General features: G+C 28.0%; 1 protein-coding gene across 2 annotated transcripts in view; it reads right to left on the reverse strand.

Moving 5' to 3' along the window:
• The window catches only part of Fs (Follistatin), a 346,227-nt gene extending 323,790 nt beyond the window's left edge, over positions 1-22,437 (reverse strand). For both annotated transcript variants that reach the window (XM_075359743.1, XM_075359742.1), the window contains exon 1: positions 22,307-22,437. In XM_075359743.1, the coding sequence (XP_075215858.1) occupies positions 22,307-22,391 (85 nt within the window). In that variant the 5' untranslated portion in view covers positions 22,392-22,437. The remainder of the gene's footprint in view (positions 1-22,306) is intronic.
• Between the last annotated feature and the right edge of the window lie 2,613 nt (positions 22,438-25,050).

The following is a 25,050-nucleotide window of genomic DNA, read 5'->3' on the forward strand; positions in this document are numbered from 1 at the left end:
ATTAGTTTTAATTGTATAAAATAGTAGTTTTACCAAAATACAGTGTCCCATAAGTTTTCATACAAAGGAAAATTAAACATTTTTTTATGAAGATCGTAGAGTATCAGGAAAAGAACAAAGCATAAATCATCTCAAGAAACGTATCAACAAGTATACTCCAGCTGTACTCTGGTAATGGAGTTGCAAGAAACGTTCTTTGAGATGATCTATGTTTTGTAGCTCTTCCTGATACACCATGACCTTCATAAAAAATGTTTATTTTTAAGCAGTGGTGAAAACCCATCAAAATTTCTTTTCAAAGTAATGGTAGTTTATAGAACATATATAAATAAAAGTGGTTTTCATTAAAAAATTTCGTTTACTTTACTAAGTATGGAAATTGTTGGGACACTCTGTATATTGAAACAGCTAATTACGATCACCTCTTAATGTAGCATAATGTTTTATACTATGGTAAGAAAATTATAGTCTACATTTTTATGAGATTATGTCCTTGAATTAGCGGAAATTCATTAACATATACTGACATGATAAATTTAGATATTAGTTGAGAATAATCCCAGCAGAGGATGTTTTCATTAGTGCTAAATAAAATGATATAATATAACGTGACTTTTTTTAAAGGAAATGTCTAAAAATAAATGTAGTTAGTAAAATGATAAGAGCTTTTATAACTTGTTTTTTAAACATTCCCACATAATCAATGTTTTCATTTATTATATTAGTTAAAATACTTTTAAATCCTACCAACCAATTTTTTGTACAACTATAATTAACCTCTTCTTCTTTTTCCTGTTCAGCCTCCGGTAATTACCTTTCAGATAATACTTTAGAGGATGAATAAGTATGATTTGTACGAGTGCAAATGAAGTGTAGTCTTGTACAGTCTCAGTTCGACCATTCCTGAGATGTGTGTTTAATTGAAACCAAACCACCGAAGAACACCAGTATGCACGATCTAGTATTCAAATCCGTGCACAAATAACTGACTCTACTAGGATAAGACCGCTGGAACTCTCGACTATCAAATCAACTGATTTGGGGAGACACGTTCATCACTAGACCAACCCGGTGGGTTAACTATAATTAACCTAATCACGTGCTTAAGTTAACCGCAATATTTATTTACTGCTCTATAATGTAAGTACAAATATTAAACTTTCAAAGCTTAAATGCTTGAAACAAGCTCGTTTGATTTTGAGAAATATATAATTCTTATTGTTATGTAGAATGATGAATGTTTTGGAGTGTATTCGCCAGCATTTACATATAATTATAAAAAACACCCACAAATTCGCTTTTTCACTTTAAATTTGTTTTGTAAAATTAATTATTAAAAATATTATTTTGAAAAAAGTTATTTTGATTCGATGTAAATTCAATCAACAAAAAAGAGCCAAAGAAAAAACAAATGAAAATCGATCTCAAATAGTTAATCAGGATTAGAAAAGAGAATCAGATATACATATGAACTTTCTATTGAATACTCAACTAAGGTTTTCACATCATCCGAAATTGCTTTTTTAAAACTGACCCGTATTAACGAAATTCTGTGTTTGGTCGTCTCAAAATAAATAAACCGTTTTCTGAGAAGATACAAAAAAATTGGCTGCTGTTTTTGAGAACAAAAATTACAGATTAAAAACTGAATTTCTCAAAAACTTTAAATATTCATGTTTTCAAGTAGAATTATAAATGGCTGCACGCTTTGCTTAAGATTACAGTCGATATTTTCAGTATTATTTATAAAATACATTACTGAAGAGTAATTTAGAAAAAAAGAAGTTCGCTAATTTTTTGTTTTACTGTAATAATGTCTATCTTATGACTTTGATGCATACAAGTATTACCTAAGTTAAAAGTTGCTCTTAGAGCAATGATAGTTTTATGTATGATGTATATAATTTGCCCTTGAACTAAACAATGATACTGCTAGTGGGGCCAAATATTTTTTCCATTTTAAAGGATTAAGCATGCAGATATAATAGATTCCGACCTGGAAAGAAGTCAATCAAAAACCACTTCATCCATTAAGTTCTAGAAGAAACCTAATTAGATATATATAGTTAGCCTTGGGAATGGCAGTACAATTTTTGTGCGCGTTCAGCTGATGACTAATGATTTAAGGTTCACCGATGTAAAAAAAAAAATTCTATTCTGATTGGTACATAATAATATATTATAAAAATCATTTCAGGGATGTATATATGCTGCTCCTCGGATAAAAAAAAATAATTGCCAGAGTGTTTACTTGGATGGATCAAGGGAAATCTGGTAAACCTTTTATCAGAGCAGGGTCATAAAACACACGATCAATTATATACTAAAAAAAAATAGATATGATTCAAAGTAATATTAATTATACTAAATGTAAAAAAATAAAAACGAGTGCGTCGGTGCGTGGACATTCGACGGAAGAGAAGCTTCTTACGCAATATTATATGAATTATTAATAAAATAGCGTTTACGCAATATGTACAAACGATAAAAATTTTTAATGTTTATTAATAAGAAATATGAACTAACAATGAAATGCATTGTATACAAAAAAAAAATTGTGTAATACAAAGAATGTATCGGTTATTAAAAATAGAAATAACAAATACGAATGTAATCAAAAACCGTTCACAAAAGAGTAAATATATCATTCTTTGAACACGATAATTGAAAGAACTGTGTTATCAATTAGTGCGTGACGTTTTTTGGTAAAACTCGTTTTTCTCAGTTGACTCCCCATCCCGAAGCTTGCGTTAAGTAGCTTCGCTTCAAAAAAATGACCAGAAAATAATTCACGATTTAGAAGATTTTAGTGAAAATCGATTGAGCATATATTTACGTACACGTATTACGTTCAGGTTTTATTTCTAATTGATATTATAGAAAAATTCATCGACAGATTAATATTGTTGCCGTAAAAGGAAATCAATCATATAATTGTATAATAAAATGGTTGAAAGATTCTTCAAAAGATTCGGTAATTTATTAAAACTGGCATCGAAAGCGTAATAAAGTGTTTTTTGTGAGATAAAGTATTGTGCTAAACGAAAACATATCTAATTTTTCGTTTTTTTAGCGAAGATTGCACTCATTAATAAAAATAAATAGAAAAGTTAACACAGTTTAATTTTCTGAATATCAGTTTACATGATTCTTACTTAAAATCACAAATACTAAATGTAAAATATAATTTGCTCTGACAACCTATTCTTGTTTGCTTAAACAATATTCTGACTTTTTTGCAGGATCCCAGGAGATATTATATTTCAAACGGGAAAATGTAATATTATAATAAAATATAATATTTAATATGATAAATATTTAATAATGATGACAAACTTAGCGTTTTATTAAGGGACTTTAGAGTAAAACAGTACGGTTCGATTTAGTTGCAAATACAATCATTTTAATCAACCCAAAAAAACTTTTATCAACTAATAAATCACTCAAAAATTTTGCTATGTGGGCAATAGAAATGTCATCGTTATCATTAATGGAAATTCTATACACGCTATCAGCAAAATTCCGTCTACTTGAGAATCATAATAAAACAGTTTTATCGATATTTAAAGTTAGATGGTTACAGACCATCCAGTGAAAAATGCTTTAAATTATTTACATAACATTTTCAAATGTTTTAAAATAATTATCTTCAGATGTAGATAGAATTGTGTCGTCAACGGAGTGAGAAACAATGAGAATTGTTCAAGATTAATAGGCAGTAATAAAAGCAAGGAAAAAATAGTTTTTTTTTACGTAATTACGTAAAAACATTTCATAAATTAACGTTTTTCTCATCACTATCATTCCCATTTTAGAAATACCAATCAGAATGTCGAGTCTTTTTTATGAAAATTTATAAAAATATTAAGTCAATCTCAATGAATATCTTGACGGGGTACGTGTTTGCTCCAACACGTGCACATATATTATAAACACTTTATAGAGTATCTAAGGTAGGTTTTTAATCATCTAAAATCTAACTATCTATCTATTTATTTATTTTAAAAACTGAATATATTTTTAGTAAAGTTGTATTTTTAGTTATCAAGATTCCTCATGTTTTTAAACAGATTGGTCATGCCTAACTAAATGAAATACACAGAGTTCCTACTCGTATGAAACTTTATTAATTTTTCTTATCGAAATCTGTTGTAAAAATTAGACTCGTCAAAGAATTCATAAAAAATGAAAAATTTCTTATAAATGGGGCTGGAAATTTTCCCATAAATATTAATGAAGATTCTATTTTAAGGTAACAATGCTTCTACCTTTTCAGAGTTTTGTCGACGGGATAAGTACTGTTGCTTAGAGTGATCTTAAGTTTATCCCACGGAAGTCTGTTATAAATTTTAACGGCACCCTCATTATTCTTATTTTGACTCATTCTTCAGCATATTGAATTCTATGTAGTAGTTAAGGATGTACTAAATTTATTAAAGGATGTAAGGAATTAAAAAATCTCTACACGTTTGCTTGCGATCGGGTTGGGGGAGTGGCTGCTCGTCGGCTTGTTTGCAAACACTATTTCCAATCGGCTGGTTGCTTAATTCAGTCAAATTGTTGACGTACCTACGAGGTAAATTCAGATCTTTTAATCCCTCCTTGATTAAAACATACTTTTCCAATAAGTGATGAAATCAGTAATTTTTTTTTTGTCTTCAGTCATTTGACTGGTTTGATGCAGCTCTCCAAGATTTCCTATCTAGTGCTGGTTGTTTCATTTCAATATACCCCCTACATCCTACATCCCTAACAATTTGTTTTACATATTCCAAACGTTGCCTGCCTGCACAATTTTTTCCTTCTACCTGTCCCTCCAATATTAAAGCGACTATTGCAGGATGCCTTAATATGTGATCTATAAGTCTGTCTCTTCTTTTAATTATATTTTTCCAAATGCTTCTTTCTTCATCTACTTGCCGCAACACCTCTTCATTTGTCACTTTATCCACCCATCTGATTTTTAACATTCTCCTATAGCACCACATTTCAAAAGCTTTTCTTTTCAGGTATTCGGATCGTCCAAGTGTCACTTCCATATAAAGCTACGCTCCAAACATATATATTCAAAAACCTTTTCCTGACGTTTAAATTAATTTTTGATGTAAGCAAATTATATTTCTGACTGAAAGCTCGTTTAGCTTGTGCTATTCGGCATTTTATATCGCTCCTGCTTCGTCATCTTTAGTAATTCTACTTCCCAAATAACAAATTTCTTCTACCTCCATAATCTTTTCTCTTCCTATTTTTACATTCAGTAGTCCATCTTCGTTATTTCTACTACATTTCATTACTTTCGTTTTTTTCTTGTTTTTTTCATGCGGTAGTTCTTGAGTAGGACTTCATCCATGCCGTTTATTGTTCCTTCTAAATCCTTTTTACTCTCAAGTAGAATTACTATATCATTAGCAAATCGTAGCATCTTTATCTTTTCACCTTGTACTGTTACTCCGGATCTAAATTCTTCTTTAACATCATTAACTGCTAGTCCTATGTAAAGATTAAAAAGTAACGGAGATAGGGAACATCCTTGTCGGACTCCCTTTCTTATTACGGCTTCTTTCTTATGTTCTTCAATTATTACTGTTGCTGTTTGGTTCCTGTAAATGTTAGCAATCGTTTTTTTATCTCTGTATTTGAACCCTAATTTTTTATAAATTCTGAACATTTTATTCCAGTCTACGTTATCAAATGCCTTTTCTAGGTCTATAATTCCAAATATGTTGGTTTGCTTTTCTTTAATCTTCCTTCAACTATTAATCTGAGCCCTAAAATTGCTTCCCTTGTCCCTATACTTTTTCTGAAACCAAACTGGTCTTCCTCTAACACTTCTTCCACTCTTCTCTCAATTCTTCTGTACAGAATTCTAGTTAAGATTTTTGATGCATGGCTAGTAAAGCTAATTGTTCTGCATTCTTCACCTGCTCCTGCTTTCTTTGTTATCATAACACTCTTTTTGAAGTCTGACGGAACTTCCCCGTTTTCATAAATATTACACATCGGTTTATATAATCTATCAATCGCTTCCTCACCTGCACTGCGCAGTAATTCTACAGGTATTCAGTCTGTTCTAGGAGCCTTTCTGCCAATCAAATCTTTTAATGCTCTCTTAAATCAATAATTTATGGAAAAAATAATTATCATAATTCCCTGCGGAAGTTTTTTAAAAAAAAAAAAAAATTTGCTACATTTTATATCTTTTCATTAGAATTTAACGAGGCTGTATTAGGATTTAACAAGGCTGTATCACAGCTAAATATTTACTTTCCAGGATTATAGTACATAACATAGAAAGGGAAAAATGAGAGGGTAATCTTTTGGGACCCGTACTAATATCTCAGTCCAAGTGCAATTTTAATAAACAGTGCAATGAAACACTTTTAAAAACTATTTACAGCAGTGTGAAAAAATTGAACAGCTTTCCTTAACCTCTCTCATTCCTTTCAAAACAAAAAAAAATTCAAATGTGTTTTTTAATTTTTAAATTTCGATTTATATAAAAAATTATGTATGTGCCGTAGGGGGTACACTATCCATCCTTGATGTACCCTTGGGGGGAGATGTAATATAAAAAAATTACAACTATTACCTTGATTAATAAAACATTTTAAAATTAAATTTTTTTTTTTTTTTAATTAAGGTAATTAGTAAATAAATTAATTAATATCCAGAGGTTAATATTTTTAAATTTATCACAAGGATAAAGATAAAATTTTTACTTGTGTGAAATATTAGGAAATTCTACTTTTATCCTTATCAGCTGTTAAAAAACACCGTTAAAAAATTATTAAAAAAAATTAATTTATTGAAACGACCCAAAAAAAAATTGATTATAATTAATTACAGTAGTTTATTATTAATAATATTATACGATAATAAAATAACGAAAGATAAATTTCGAGCCCTGTGGTCTTTCATCAGGAAATCCCGGGTTCGAATCTCGATCAGGCATGGAATTTTAATAATGCACAGCTATTCATGAATTTACTACTATACGCAGTTGAATTTAAATAATTTTCATCTGCATAACTAATCACTCTGTAATTATTTTTATTGTTTATATGTAAAAATAAATTAGTTATTAATTAGTTTAGTTAATAAATAATTCATAAGGGTTAAAAATAATTTACTAGAAATCACTGTATGAAGGGTTAAAGTCTAAGAAGTGTGTAAATATCGTAAAAGTTTTTATTAGCAGAATAATTGTGAGCTCTTTTATCGTTCTTCTTTTTTAATTGTAAAAATTCTTTGTATAGGCGATTTTTATTGAACGTATTAGGTAAAAATGGCATCAAAGAGATTATCATCAGAAAACTAATATTTTTCAATGGAATTTATGAGATATAAATTAAACTTTTACTACTCATATTTAAAATGTATATTATATTAAATTAAATATTTAATCTTTAAATATCTCAGTACGACAAATTTCGTAATCGATGTTGTTAATTGAACCCCAATTAAAATGATAAAACACATCAGCAATAGAGCTGCTGGATATGAATCAGGGTCATATTCCATTAAATAACAACGGATAACCATGAAAACAGATGTTATTAGTTGAGCGTTCGTATTAATCAAACATCCATTGATGTGATTAAATGTAATATTATATAGTGTACGGTACATAATCTTTTTCAAATAAAAATACACCAGTAGGAAAGGTCTTATAAGGAGATATTTTTACTTCTAAATATAAGATTTCGTTTCGCAATCGTTTTTCATTAATGGATATGTATGCTGGATATTAATAAATGATGAGAATCCTTTCACCAACTAAATACAGAAAATTAAATTTATTAAATGCTCCTATCTCGAAAACTATATTTTTCTACAACCCGAGCACTACAACCCAAGCCACCTTGGAGGTGGTTATTTCAAAAATTTAATTGCTTAAATTTTTGGTTTGGGTTGTCATATTCTGAAGTGTTTTAAATTAAAAATTAACAGCGATATTAATGTCCTTTTAAAATGGTATGTCATAACCTCTTCCGTTCCATGTAGAATAGTGAGTTCATACGGTGGAGGCTTGCGGTGTGGTGGTCTATCACCTAAGAATAAATCGTTTTAGGTAGGAACATTAGTTATTTTTAAAGTAATTATTTAAGAAGTCCTGTAGACTACTGCAGAAATCAGGAATTAAAATATTAAATAGCTATATTAGCTAGAGTTGTCATAACCTAAAAATTTTAGTTTCTCAAAGCCTTTTTAATTGACACCGCTTTTTATTTAAAATTTTTGCTTAGGGTATGGTGATCTCATACTGAAACATATATGTTTTTGTGGTTGGAGTATTTACTAAATTTTATTTTTCTCCATCTACATATATATATATATATATATATATATATATATATATATATATATATACATATATATATAAAATAACATGTCGTGAGTCATTCATAATCAACACCAAGCAAAAACTACTGAAATTTGTATAAACGTTCTTCTTACGGTGTAAATGTACACAGGGTATTTTTGAAATTCCGAGTTAAAGAGTTAAAATGAGCACTCAGCACCAATGAAATTTTCGATTTCTTGTTAAAAAATATGTTGATATCAGTTTTATTTTTGTTATGTGTAATCTTCACGTGAATATCTAAAAACTAATTTCTTGATTTTCTTAATTTCGAGTTTAAAAGTTAAAAATGGATTTTGAATTTCTTTCAAACCCGGCTATTTTTTTTTTTTTTTTAATTTTTCGGTAACAAATGAAAATATCAACTTGATTTTTGGGTAGGCAATCTTCATCAAAATATCTAAAGACCGATTTCTTAATTTTCTGAAATTCCACCTTGAAAGGGGTGAAAAAAAGTAAAAAATTCTGAATGATTGCAAATTTTCCCCTTTTTACATCTTTGTACGAAGTAAAGGGAGTATTGTGATCGCGAAAAATTTCGGTTTTCAGATTTCAATGGAATATCCATTTTGACTAGTTTCGGCGTGACGTCTGTACGTACGTATTTATGTCGCATAACTCAAAAGCGATTAGCTGTAGGTGGGTGAAATTTTGGATTTATTACTGTTGTAACATCTAGTTGTGCACCTTCCCTTTTAAATTGCAATCGACTGAACCAAAAGTGTTCAAAAATCCAACAAAATTTGGATTTTGGACTTTTTCTTAATTGTAGCAATAAGCTCTCATTGAGAGCTTTTCAACGATATATCATAACTGGTACTTATTTTCATTGGTTTCAGAGTTATAGCCAAATAAAAGTTTAATTAATTAAATATTTGGATCTTACAAGACACATCGGTTCAAATCAGACATCATCTCCTTTTATTTAACTTTTTTTTAATTTAAATATGTTGATTTATTAATAATTATTAACCTCTGATTGTAAAAATGTTTTACAATAAATAATAATTCAATAATAAAAATTAACAAAAAAATAAATATGAAAAAATATAAGAAGTTATTAATGAAATAAAATTGTATGTACCTTCCATTTAAAAAAAAAAAAAAAAATGTGTAAATGTAATTTAATAGGTAGACAAGGAAATCATTTGGTGTCCACATCTAATTTTTGACTCTACTAAACAATATATTCTTTGGATTTAGGCTTGCAAATTCTCTTCAGATAAATATCTAAAAACCATTCTTGGAATATTTTAAATCTCGATTTTCTAAGGGACGCGACGGTGTTAAGCGTGGCGGTTCAACCAACACAGCCAGTGCTACTGTTATTGTGTGTACTACGCGACTAGCTAGTTCCTGTCTCCGGTTACTAGAGTAAAAAATACAAAATATAAAAAGATTGACCGCGACGGAAAACTCATATACGGGAAACCACATATAGCGAGCGAAGCAGCGACGGGGATGCTAGTACATACATAATTTTTTTTTTTGAGATTATAAAATCATAGAGATATTTTCATTATGTTTATATATTAACTATTTTTTTTACATGTTGGAAAAATACATTTTCATAGTTCTCCTATACAATCTAAGTTCAGTTAATATCCACGTCATCAATTCACAAAAAAGTGTGCATAACCGTTAAACTGACTATTCAATATAATACGTAAGTATAAATAGAACTTATCAATTGTTTTCTCTGAGAATAATTATTTTAATTAAACAGTCAGTACGTGTAGTAAAAAGTAAGTGTAGCTTGTACGGCTTAGTATCACCAATAGCTGATCGACTTTTTGAATAATTAAGTACTTAAAACAAGAAAATAAATTATATATAAATACTTTGATCAGATATGTTTATCATTTTATAATCAGAATATATAGGCATCGATGTATATAAAAGATATCAAATAGATAAAAAAGAATCCAATGCAAAGTTAAAGAGTGAAGTCGTTTTTAATTGTCTTCTTCACAGAATCAAGTACAGTGTTTCATATGAGAATATCCTCCGCAATGTAAGCGTACTCAATAATAATTTCGAGAAGATTCATTATCTTCACTGTTCGAGAGATTTTACAGTGAACATCAGTACTCTAAGAGAAAGCAATTGTGATTGCTGCAAATGGTACTTTAGTTGATTTACACTTGCCATAAATAACGCTGGGTGCTGTAGTATGAAGAGGTAAATGTACTCCTTTCTGTGAGAACAATGAATACATTTTCTCCAATTAATACTAGAAATTATATATATATATATATATATATATATACATAAATTAATGTTTTGCTTATATAACGTTCAGAACAAGCTTACATCGTAAGATCGTTGAATTTTACACGAAAACTATCTTATGTGTTGTAAATTTAACTCGGTTTGGAATCATAACCATTCTAAACTTTCCGTATAGGAATTACATATTGTTGTGTAATAAAAGCTGTCAATCCTTATTTTACTGCCAAATCTTTTGGGTCTTTATTATCGATATTTTTTTCAAACTAAATATGAATCGATCTTTTAACAATACGATAGTTCTAAAGCTAAACACAATGTAAAGTATTTCCAGCGGTCCCACTCACCTTTTGCTGATAAATTGTTTTTCTCAGTAGAAATTTCTCAGTAGGTACCGCTTGCCAATGCGCCTATTTCCGAGAAGGTGTAATAAATATCGTCCTACCTTTTATCTGGAAGGTTTGCTAGATTACCCATTTAGAGTAAGCAATTTTTCATAAGCAACAAAATTTATTTCTTTTCATTCAAAAGAAAAAAAGGTAACTGAACAGGGTATGGAAGAAAAAAATCAGAAAGCAAATAATTACCATAAAATTTTCAATAACGTTTGCAGGGTTACCTAACTTCACCACTAGTGGCGACGACATTACGCCCCACCTAAAAGGTATGGGGTTTTTAAATTTAAATGAGACATATATATCTAAGAAGCGAAGGTTAAAGCCCTCTCTATAGTCAAGATTAAAATAAATTATAACTATTCATTAGTTTAAAAATTATCTAGATTTAAAAAAAGATTTTTCATTAATTAAGGAAATAAATAGATAGGAAAACAAGTAAGGTTAAAGAACTTTCAAATTGTCACTGACAGAAAAATTAAATTTAAAGCTTTTTGCAGAATCTGGAAATATTCGATAACATCATTGCCAGTTTTTCCTTTGATCGACTGCTAAAATTCATCAAAGAAAAAAGAGCCGGCAAAGAGCTTCCGGCGAAAGAGAGCTTCACCCTTGACAGACTACTAATTAGGAAGAAAATTAAGTGGAACATTAATAATGTAAAGTAATGCAAGTAAAGAATTTTGTAAAACAATTTTTGCTTCTCTTTAAGTAAACTTTTGTGATACGGAACCGATGACTACCATAAGAAAAAACATTATGCTTATTATCCTTCACCACTAAATGAAATTCCCCGAATATATAATCAAACTGATTTATTAATGTAACATCTAGTTAGTACAAGAATGTGATTGAGTTCCAAAACGACAAAAAAGGGTTTATTTCTCTCCCGTACGTGAGGGTTTAATTAAACTAAACACTACGAAAGTATTTTAACTACCTAAGAGACATTAAATTATATGAAAAAATGTACTTACTCTTTCAGTATAATTTTGAGAATTTTATTCCCATAGTTTTGAGAACGGAACCCACAACTGTAGGAAGTGGAATCTTCATAACGCCATCAGAAGAGTCAGTAGAAGGATAAAGGAAGCGAGGAAGAAGAAGGGAAGAATAGAGGGAAGAATAGATGATGTGAAGATTGCAAACTACATGGAGATGAATGAGAAGTCTTGGTAGAGAGATGGATGGTGACAACGGTTGCATAATGGATCAGCCGTCTCATTACACCAAATGATAATGAGACTTACAAGGTCATCCTTATTTCCCTACCCACAAAATCTGATAGGAAAACCCCCTGACATAAATTAAATGATGTCAATGTATATACAGAAATTTTCCGAATTGTATAAATCTCATCCTGATCGATCATCCACTCTGAATATATTAAAGAAAAAAAATACATAATTAAATACATCCTTTTGGAATTTTGAAATCCTAAAATTGCGTCTTTTGGTAAGACGGTATCATGAAACGTGAAGATATATCAAGTTTTTGCATATTCGACGTACAAAATTTGACCCTAGTATTTTAAATTTGATCCTTAAATACTATATAACTCACCAGGCTCTCTTTTCCTATTTAGCTTCCGGAACCACCGTAAGGTATTACTTCAGAGGATGAATGAGGATGATATGTGATGTATGTAAATGAAGTATAGTCTTGTACAGTCTCAGATCAACATTTCTGAGATCTGTGGTTAATTGAAACCCAACCAACAAAGAACAGCGGTATCCATGAAGCCCACCATGCTAGTCTAATAGTAAACTCGTCGTAGTAAATAACCTTTTAACAGCTGATTTAAGAAGTCGAAGTTTCTGAGATTCAATCCTAGTAAAAGTTAGTTCCTTTTATACGGATTTTAATACTAGGCTGTGAATACAAGTGTACTTTGTTGGGTGGGGTTCAATTAACCTTACACTTCAGGAATGGTCAGTCTGAGTTTGTACAAGACTTTACCTATTTACAAATCATACGTATCAATCTCCTCTCATTGTCAATGGTTACGGGAGGGGGGGGTGCTTACTGTATCTCACTCTATATTTATGCAATATAACTACATAGCCGTCAAAGTAATAAATAATTTAAAAAAATTTAAATCCACTTAATAGAAATAACAGTTTTAAATTTTAAATTGGGATTTTTGGATTCATCCTTCCTCTCCTTTTTACAATTTTAAAAATAGATTAGATCGCTTAGCATAAATTTTGTATGATTTACTCGGAAAGGATGTATGTATTTAATCAGTAAAAATCACAGCAGCCAAGTTTAAATAAATGTTGTAAGGAATTTTTTTATAATTTTAAAGAGGGACTTGTCCCATGAAGGAAACAGTATTTCATTTTATATAAAAAAGCGACGAATTTATGAAAAGTGTTAGTATTTCATTATTAGATGTTCATAACAATATGATACAATTGTTTTAATGTATTACGTGATACCTATCCAACATCTTTTTTCTTTTAAACAATTTATCCACAGTTTCAAAGCATTTAACCTCTTATCTCATGTTTGGTATGTAGATAGAAATAACACACACACACACACACACACACACATATATATATATATATATATATATACACAGAGAGAGAGAGAGAGAGAGAGAAAGAGAGAGAGAGAGAGAGAGAGAGAGAAAGAGTCATTTTATTAAAGCTAGATTACTTCAGAATGGGTTAATGTAGGTCATTCTACTAATTAAAATGAATATGCCCAATAACATTTCCTTATAAAAATAGAATTAATATTTTCATGACTAATTAAATGATAATAGTGTGCTCCTCATTTTTTATATTGCGAATCAAATTATTTTTTTCTCATATAATTCTATTTTAATATTTTTTTTAAAAATATTGATTGATAATTTTATAGTCGGTAACGAATATGAATTTTCTTAATCGGCTATAAATCTATTTCTCTTGATTATCTAGTTAACGTTCAATTGCTTTTCTTATATCGATCTCGTTAACTTAATTTGACTGTTAACTCTCGTCTCTCAAGATGTAAAATTTCCTTCCTACGTAACGCATCAGACTCCACCTAAAACCACTCGGTTATTTTATTCCCGCAGTCTAATGCAAAACAAAGCAAAAATATTATAAACATATTTATGTATTACGCGCCTAGTGATTACATATATTTATTAGTTACTTGTTGACATTTATGTCAATCAAAGAGAATTTTTATTTTGTAGGGCAAAGATTAATTTTTACTCAAAAGTATTATTGAGATACATTAATATACATTTAAAAATTGGACCATGAGAAATAAGTATAATCGGCATATTATCTCGCAATTAAATCTTTTATTCTGGTCGGTACATAATAATTCATCATAGCATATATTTGGTCAGGAATAAATAGATACGTTACTCCAAAATTTATCTGGATTGATCACAAAGGAAACCGCGAAAAAATGTTGATCAAAGCCCCCATTACAAATAAACATAATTAATTATAAATAAAAAACATAAAAATACATGTAACTAATATTCATATTAATTATTTAGTATAAATACATGAAGATACTAAATAAAAAAAAAACAACTAAATAATTCGTAACTGAAGAGGTGACAATGAAAATTTATTTGTACTCATTGAACGACATGCAGAGAATTCAGAGATTTCGTTTTTAAATTAGTATTATTTAAAAATTCCCCGACTGAGTAATATGTTTTTTAAAAGAAAGTCTTTTAATTAAATTTTAAATAAATTGGTAAATTTTCAAAAAATGACAACTGAAGCGTAATAAGGTCTTTTCATGTAAGCCGAAGTATTGTGCTGAATTAAACAAACAATTATGTTTTCTAGTTTTATAAAGGTGGATATTGTTATTTTTAAGTGACTATTCTTTTAATTAAAGGTGCACATCGAAATAGTTATGGAATCTATTCGAAAAAAATTGTTTGAAACAGGTATTTTAAAATAAGCTTATATTGTTAAATATTTAAACAAATAAAAAATAATTTTTTTTTAACTCCAGGACTACCGTTAGATATCGCTTCAGAGGATGAGATGAAATGACAATTTTATAGCGTATGATAATGGCACGCCTGATTGGAATTCGAACCCGGGACCTCCGGATGAAAGGCCGAGATGCTACCATTCGTGCCACAAAGACTGGCATCAGATGTCGAACCTAGGAATGAAGGTGCTTTAAATTATATTTTTTTTAATTTTTTTATCTACTTTTATTTTATAAAAGGAAAAATAAATGAAAAAGATATTCAACCGTTTTGCCAGAGCAAAAGACAGAACTTCTGTCTTGAGATTGTGAATAATGATAATAAGAGTTATCAGAGATTAAATGGACATTAATTGTTGCTTATTTATGACGTGATTAAATAAAATACTCATGAAAAATTATTGAAAAATTTATATGTGGACTCCGCATGACTTCCTTGTACGCCTATTAAATCACATGTACACATTTTTTAAAATGAAAAGTACATAGAATTTTATTTCATTAATAACTTCCGATATTTTTTCATATTTTTTTCTTTATTGTTATTGAATTATTATCTATCGTAATTTGTTTTTATAATCAGAGGTTAATAATTATTAATAAATCAATAAAAAAAAAGCTAAAGAAAAGGAGATGAAGTCTGACTCGAGTCGATGTACCCACTTGTAAGATCTAAATATTTCATTAATTAAAATGTTATTTGGCTATAACTCTGGAACCAATGAAAATAAGTACCGCTTACGATATATCGTTGAAAGATCTCAATAAGGGCTTTAAATCCAATTTTTTTTTGGATTTTTGGCTTTTTTTGACACTATTGGTTCAGTCGATTGCAATCAAAAGGGGAGGTGCACAACTAGATATTACAAGAGTCCTAAATCCAAAATTTCAACATCCTACGGCTAATCGTTTTTGAGTTTGCAAGATACATACGTACGTAAAGTTGTCACGCTGAAACTAGTCAAAATGGATATTTCCGTTGAAATTTGAAAACCGAAAATTTCCCCATTACAATAATTCCTTGTACTTTACAATGAAGTAAAAAGGGAAGGAAGACCTCATTTCCAAACGTCCAAGTAATGAACGATTCTCGTTTTAAAGAAATGAGAAACTAGTTTGAGAAATAAGTAAAATATTACAATATTAAATATATGTTACAAAATAATCATAAGATCAGTGTTAATACTTGTGGGGAACAAAGTTGAACATTAAAAAAAATTGAAATCAAAATTCGTATCCTTTGAAATTAAATTGTCAAGGAAATAATTTGGGTCGGTGAAGGGAAATGGTAACTGGAGAATATCATAGCTATTCTAATGAATGGAAGAATAAGGTGGCCGAAAAATAAGAAAATACAATTGGCAGGAATTACTGGGAGCAGACTGTAAGGGAAGATAATAACATATAAGACCACAAACCGATCACAGATCAGAGGTATTAATGAATAAAATCTATAAAATCAACAGGAAGAAAGAAATACGAAAATTATAAAAGTTATTTCTATATTAACCGATATGATTATAAAAGAAAAACACTAAAAAATGCTCACTGTTCTATTTTTATACATAAATAGTTAGATTTTATATTAGTTAAATTCATTTTCCACAATTGCTTTGTATATTTAGACGATAAAAATGTTAAGGTTAATGTAAATGTAGGCGATGTAATTGTAAGTTACTGGGCGGATGCATAATGCTGACCTTGACGGAATGGTAGCTTCTTTATCGTTCATCTGGAAGGTTCTTGGCTCGAATCTCGATTAAAGTTGGAATATTTTACTCGTTAACAAATCAATTTATCATCATACAAAAAGAGTAAATAATTAGCTGTAATTACTGGAAAAAATAAACCCGTAATATTCTTGACAAATTTCAGGTTTATTGTAAAAGAATTTTTTCTTTAAGAACACGCGATTAAAATCTTCTAGACTCGAACCTATGTATCCACGCCGCTTTTTCCTTGATTAGACTATATATAATATATATATACTCGTACAAAGAGAGTATTGTACAAGGTAAACACTTAAGTAAATTTTTATATTAAAATATTTCAAATATTTGTGATTTGTTATTTCTAAAAAAAAAATAATAATAATAATAATAATAATAATGATAGTATTGATAAATAATTATAATTCAGATTGATGTGTTAATAACGTATTAGGCTTTATGTAAAAAAGACAAAAGACAACTATCCTTAAAACATTTAAAATTTTTGAATATTTTAAATTTATAACAATTATAATGACAATTTAAAAAATCCTCCAACTTTAAACGCTAAGGGTTAAATCATAAGATGACTGAACATAATGTTATGTATAGCTATTTATATAAAATAACATGACGTTATTCTACGTTCTGTAGATCACTGCGGAAATTAGCAATGAAAATATTGAATGGCCATTTTAGCTAGAGTTGTAGCCTGATGTTTTTTTGTTGAATTTTTAGTTTATCAAAGCTTTTTAAATTGAAACCGCCTTTCATTTAAAATTTTCGTTTAGGGTACAGTGATCTCATACTGAAACATACATGGTTTCGAACTTAGAGCATTTGCTAAATTTCATTTTTCTCTATCTACACATATAAAATAACATTTCGTGAGTCATTCGTAATCAATGCCCAGCAAAAGCTACTGAAGATAAAACGATGAAAATTTGTATACACGTTCTTCTACGATGTAAGTAGAGAATAAGAAATAATTTTATAGAAATTCCGAGTTTAAAGGGTTAAAATGTATTTTTGAATTTTCTTTGGAAACCGATTATTTTATGAATTTTTCAGTAACAAATGAGGATATCAACTCGATTTTTTTTTTGTGTGTAATTTTCATGTGAATATCTATAAACCGATTTCTAGATTTTCTGAAATTTGATCTTGAATAGGGGTTAAGAAAGGTAAACAATTTTGAACAATGATTGCAAATTTTCCCTAACTCCGATAAACAAAATATTCAATAGATTTGAGCTTGAAAGTACTCTTCATATTAATATTAAAAACCATTTTCTGATTTTTATTAATTTCGATTTTTTTTAAGGGGTGTGACGTTGTTCAGCTCGGCGTCTCAACTAAACATCCACTGCCACTTTTTCTGTGTGTACGACGCATATACAGCAACTTTACTGAACCTACCTCCGATTACTTTACAAAAAAAAAGAAGTTAAAGAATATTTACCGCTACCGCAAGTTATTTACGGGAAAACGCAAATATATACAGCGGGCAAAGCCGAGACGAGGATGCTAGTAATATATAAATGTGTGTTTGTGTGTGTGTGTGTTTGTGTGTGTGTGTATGTGTGTATTTTTTAATCGCATCGTATTTTACTCTTACGTGGTTCTAGAACCTTGAATGAAAATTTTTGTGTGCCAATATACATTTCATTAAACAATTTATTTTCTTTAGCTAAAACATTGGCTAATTAAAAAAAAGCCTTTCGTAAATTATAATTATTTTCAGATTAAAATATTTAATTAATTATCAGAAAAATTTCAATAAATATTTTTTTGTTACTGCAACATTATTATTTAGTAATTTTATTATTTAAACTACCATTAAATAATTGTAACAATTAAATCGATTTACAAAAAAAAAAAAAAAATCTGATGTGGACACTACATGACTTCCTTGTACGCATATTAAATTACATACACAATTTTTTTTTTTTTAAATGAAAAGGACAACATTTTATTTCATTAATAACTTCTAATTTTTCATAAACTTTTTTATTGTTATTATTGAATTATTATTTTATTATTTATCGTAATTTTTTTTATATCAGTGGTTAATAATTATTAATAAATCAATATATTTAAAATAAAAAAAAGCCAGATGAATCTGATTCGAATCGATGCCTTCCCCCTTGTAAGACCCAATTTTTCATTAATTAAAATTTAATTTGGCTATAACTCTGAAACCAATGAAAATAAGTACCACTTATGAAATATCGTTGAAAAGCTCTTAATGTGGGCTTATTACTGTAGTTAGGACGAAGTCCAAAATCCAAATTGTTTTGGATATTGGACTTTTTTGGACACTTTTGTTTCAGTTCTTCCCCTTTTGTAATTAAAAGGGAAGGTGCACAGCTAGATGTTATAACATTTCTAAACCCAAAATTTCAACATTCTACGACTAATCGTTTTTGAATTATGCGAGATATATACGTACGTACAGACATCACGCCGAAATTAGTCAGAATGGATTCAGGAATGGTCAAAATGGATACTTTCGTCTGAAAACCTAAATTTTTCTCGATTACAGTATTTCCTTGTTCTTCGTGGAAGGAAGTAAAAATGCCTAAATAATTTTTTTTTTTTAATTTCTAAACGATATTTATTTTTAATCGCCCCCCCAAAAATCAATCGTTTTAAAATCAAAAATTTCGGCAAAATCTTAATAAAAATCTGAAAAGAAATGCAGAAAACATTAGGTAATCAAAAACTAACAGAAATATAAAATAAAATGTATAATTTTATAAAAATTATAAAATAACATTACCAAGAGTAAGCAGCTTTTCTGAATGTGAGAATATGCATAAATTTTTTACCCAAAGTATTCAACTTCAATAAAATATCATTATTTGATAGAAATTCAGTACTAAGTTACGACGATGAAAAAATAAAATAAAATGTATATGCTAATCGTCTATGTAAATAATGTTAATTTTCTCTTAATTATATTTTAATATAAATTAATTTTTCGATCAAAATTTTTAAAGGAATTATTAGTAGAACGTTTTTAAAGAAATGTGATAAAATTCCTTTCCATTTAATGAAAAATAAAGCTGGAATATTTTCTCATTTTTTTATCGAACATAAAAAACAATAATTTAAATTAATTTTTAAATAATCTTAACACCATTTAAAAAAAACACCGTTATCCATTTTTTATATAAAATAAAACTTTGAATAAAAATAATTATTTTTTAATTAAAATACAAGTTATCTCTAGGAAAAAAACAAATACATATCACTGAAATATTACGTCGACATACTTTCTTATTCTAATTATTATTTCAGATACAGTTTGTTATAATGTTCAAAGAAATTTTGTAATATTTTTCAATAATTTAACGTAATTTAAATATTGTATTAATTAAAAGATTAGGTTTTATCATTGATAAAAAATTATATTTATTTTAATAATCATAAAAAATCAAAATGTTGTTTAATTAAATCTAATAAATATGCGTAGAAATTTTTATATATCTATGAATTTATCAAAATATTAATAAATTAAATATTGAAAAAAAATTTCATAAAGAGCTGATAATGAACTATTTACCAAATATGTAAACATTTCTAGAAATAATAACTGGTTTTATAATGTAATAAGATTACTGAGTACATAAAAAAGAGCTAAATTAAAGCAAATCAAACCGCGTAATAAATATTTATGTCACTAGTTATCGTAAAAGGTAAGCTCTTTTTTTGATTACCGATGTCAAATTTCCAAGACACTATGATACCTCTTACAACAACAATTAAAGACGTAAAAATGTTTTTTTTTTTTGCATCTAATATCTTATAAAAAAAACTTTTTAAATTATATTTTCATGCAAAATCAACGACCTTGAATTAGTTATTCTAATATTAATAAAACATTATTATAAAACTTATGACAAACTTAAATCTAACAAAATTTAACCAAAATATCTTAATATCTAAAAATAATATACAAAAAAAATAAATGCGCATTTCAGGTCTTAAACGGTCATCAGAAGATATCAGTTGAGAGAGAGGAATTAATAACTGTAGTTACCTTTAATTAATTAATATTAAAACAACAACACTAAAATAAATAATAGAAAATTTGATGACAATAATAAAGCATAACATAAATTAATAATACTTACTTTTATTAATAATATTAAAAAGTAGAATGTCGACCTATTTTATAAGTGTTTAGTTATTAGAATAGAGATATTGTGTATTTACTTTCAAAAAAAGTTTTTTTTATAAAAAATTAAGTCAGATTTTACTTAGTATGTAAAAACTATTTTTAGGGCATAAACGTTTTACGAATATTTTATGTCACCATTAATTTGGAAAAAATTGTTGCTTATATACAAATATTCTTTTTATTATCTTCAGAAATAAAAATAAAAAAAGCATCTAATTTAATTTATCCGGCATATTTAAATATTTGTATTAACCTTCAAAGATTGGAATGCTACAATTAAAAAAAATAATTTTGCAAAATAGTTATTTTTTAATATTGTGAATAGAAAAAATACTTAAAACATATTTACAAAATATAAATAAATAAAAACGAAGAGATCTGAAATAACATTAAAAATATATTGTAGTTATTTATAACTAAAAGGAGAGATCTAAAGATGTAAATGTATCTTGAGATAAAGAAAAAGTGTTACCTTCGTAATAAGACATTTAAAAAAGAGAAGTCAAGATTTCATAATTTCATTGGAAACATTTTCAAAAGAAAAATAAAACATTTTCATCGATTATTTAATGCTACATATATAACTCCAATCCAAATAAACCAAATAAAAGTGTGGTAAAATAAAAACGTGTTACCGTATTTAATTATTAATAATTTTAATATTTTTATTTGTTTAATTAATTCATTAAAGTGGGACTTTTTATTAGTCATAATGTACTACTAAAATTATATTGTAGAATTAAAAATAAATTTTATTTCATGAATTTCCTTTAGAAACATATAAGAAATATTTCGTTTAAATGTTAATGAAATTTAAAAATATTAACAAAATACAAATTAATAATAAAATAAAATTTAATTATAATATAAATAATTATTTAAAACAAGTTTATTAAACCAAAATGCGTAATTCTTGTTTCCAATATAAATAAAAAGCCTTTTTTCTTTTTTAAAGTTTTTTCAGTAATAAAACGTGTATATATTCATAAGAATGTGTAAATAAAAATATTATATTCATTAAATAAATATTCACTTAAACGTTGTTCTAATTAATAATTGGTTATGAATGAAAAGTATACATAGAAATATTAATTTTTCAGCTAAAGAAAAATTTGATTATTATTTTATATTTAAATGATTTATTGTATATTTTAAATTTAATTTTTTTTTTTTAATTGAAAACGAAATCGAGCATCAGTTTTATTATTTGAAAATTTCTGTACGATTATTTAATAAAAAATTATTTTATTATTAAATAATTAAAACTTGTATATTTAATTTGTATTTTCTTTTTTTAGAGAAACTTTTTTATATAGAAGCGGGTTAATCGAATAACAGTTGATGAATTGTACTGAAGAAGACGGGTGAATTATATTTGTTAGCAAATTAATTTTATATCTTAGACGATGGGTTAGTAGGAGAAGAGTGAATTAGTAGATTGAATTACTAGCAGCAGACAGACCTAGGACGGACGCCGTCTGCAGGAGAGTGGTGATAGCCAGAGCTATGGGAAGCGTTGACATGCTGTCTTCACAACCACGTGGCATCTACGACCCCATCATGTAGCGTCCAGCAGAACCTGCTCGCTTGACAGCACAGGGCTAACTGTCTCGCGGAGCTGTACGCTATACGAGCGTTCTCCCTTCCACGTTTCCGACGGACCCCCACCAACTTCTTTGTTTACATCCTAGCCTGATGGGTGTGCCCTATTTCTGAACAATTTTTGGACATCGTATCTATCTCTGCAACTGGAGATCTACTGTAACTGCTCATCTACTTTGCTGGCGCGCAGCTAGATTCAAAAGTACTTTCCGCTGATAAAAATTGTAAAATAAAATAAAAATCGTAATAATGTAAACTTATTTTTTTAAATTTTTAATTAGAAAATTCAAATGTAGCATCATTCATCTACACCCCACTTATCTGTAGGCTTCTGGCTGTCGTCTGGTATAAAAAATTGAATTCCTTTTTTGTAAAAGAAAGAAAAAAGAAATAGAACTTGTATCAATCAGATGTAATTAAATGCAGTATTGTTTTTCATATATAGTTAAAAAGATGAAAAATACAACAAAAAAAGAATGATTATTTTGGATGTGTGGATTATTGTGGATGTGTAGTCTTCAACGACTTAAGTCCGGTATCCTTAGAAAAATAGTTATTTTTGAGTTCAAAAACAATTTATAAGTAATTATTTTTTTAAAAATATTTTTAACGTAACACAATGAAGTTTAAATAATGCTATTAAACTATCGTCTTATTTAATTTTTCTTTTTATTTATTTTTTTAATTATTACTTTTATTTGTATATTTTCCAACGTAAAAATTATTCTTTTTCTTTTTCAGATAATTACAGTATTTAATTGCCACGTTTCCGTCTGTTTTCTTTTTAATAAAAAATCAAGTGTTTAAAACTCTTCATTTCCCGTTTTGTGTTATTTAAATCTTCTCACAATTAAACTCTCTTTACATTTTGTTGTAACAATTTTATTTGTTTACCTATAATTTAACGAAGCTATTATTTCAAACCTTAAAAATTATGTTTTACTGTAATTTTCTAAAAAAATTACTATAGATGTAGTTAGTTGATTTATTCAACTTTTCAGATCAAAAATCACTCGAAATCATCAGATTTACTCCTTAATTTAATTTCCAAGAATTTCAGTACGGTTTCATTTAACCCTCGGAGCGAAAATCAGACCAAACTTTTTCTTAACCAATATAAAAAAAAGAAGAGTTTCTGGACCCACGAATATATAACTTTTTTCTTTGTTCTCGCTTACAGAAAATATCCTGAAATACCTTTCTCCATGACATACTCTTTACATATTTTTATATGTTTAATCGGCTTCATATAACCATTTACAGATAGACAGAATTGAAGAGAAGAGGGAAACTGCTTAATTTTGGGAGGGAATCGAAGCCTAGACCGGTAGGTTTAGAATTAATCTGCATCTTCATAGGGTTTGCTTATTTATAAGAACAGAGTGATATCTAATTTCTTTTTATTTACTTTAAGTAAGATATAATTTGATTTATTTTGAGTGGTAAAAAAACATTTAATTTTAGCCGTTTACAATATAAGAATAAAAAATAAATAGCTTATTCTTGTATATTCATGTGTGTGTGTGTGTGTGTGTGTGTGTGTGTATATGTATGTATATATATATATATATATATGTGTGTGTGTGTGTGTGTGTGTGTATGTATGTGTGTATGTGTGTGTGTGTATATGTATGTATATATATATATATATATATATATATATATATATATATATATATATATGTGTGTGTGTGTGTGTGTGTGTGTGTGTGTGTGTGTGTGTGTGTGTGTGTGTGTGTGTGTGTGTGTGTGTGTGTGTGTGTGTGTGTGTGTGTGTGTGTGACCAATATTGGTGTTGGCACATTATAGAATTAGTAATCTTTAGAATTTTAAGCTAGAAGGAAAATAGGTCACATCTTAATTTCACTGACATAATAACTCGTCAACAGTTGAATCGGCTATACACCCACTAGCACGTGAAACAAGAATATAACACACAAACATAACAAAGTTAAAACTGAATTTTTTCGTAATAACATATCATTCCTTACAAAAAAAATCTGTTGTGGATACCACATGATTTCCTTGTACGCCTATTAAATTACATATATACATTTTTTTGCTGCGCTTCATTTAAACTTATTTCATTTGTAAGTGAGATACAGTCCTTCAGACCTTTAATAAAATGGACAGTTACACAATTGGATCGTGGTGGACACCATATGCATCACATTTTTTTGTGGTGTTCGTATCAGGATTTTATATTAGTTTATATATTAATTTTGTTTCACATCGGTGAAGTAGTTATATGGTGTAAGTGAGAACGTGTCGGATCCGTAACCATGCACACATCGGTTCGAATCAAACTTCGTACTCATATATTATTTTAACTTTTTATTTTTAGATTTAAATATATTGATTTATTAATAATTATTAACTTCTGTAAAAATTCTTGAATTAAAATGAAAAGTACACAAAATTTTATTTCATTAATAACTTACATATTTTTTTTCAATCAGAGGTTAATAATTATTAATTAATCAGTAAATTTAAGTTAAAGAAAAAAGTTAAAAAAACAAAAAATAAACAAAAAAAGGTAAAGAAAAGGAGATGAAGTCTAATTCGAACCGATTTGTCTTCCCCTTGTAAGATCAAAATATTTCA

Source organism: Lycorma delicatula, chromosome 3 (assembly GCF_047948215.1).
Source record: "Lycorma delicatula isolate Av1 chromosome 3, ASM4794821v1, whole genome shotgun sequence".
In the NCBI taxonomy this organism is placed as follows: Eukaryota; Metazoa; Arthropoda; class Insecta; order Hemiptera; family Fulgoridae; genus Lycorma; species Lycorma delicatula.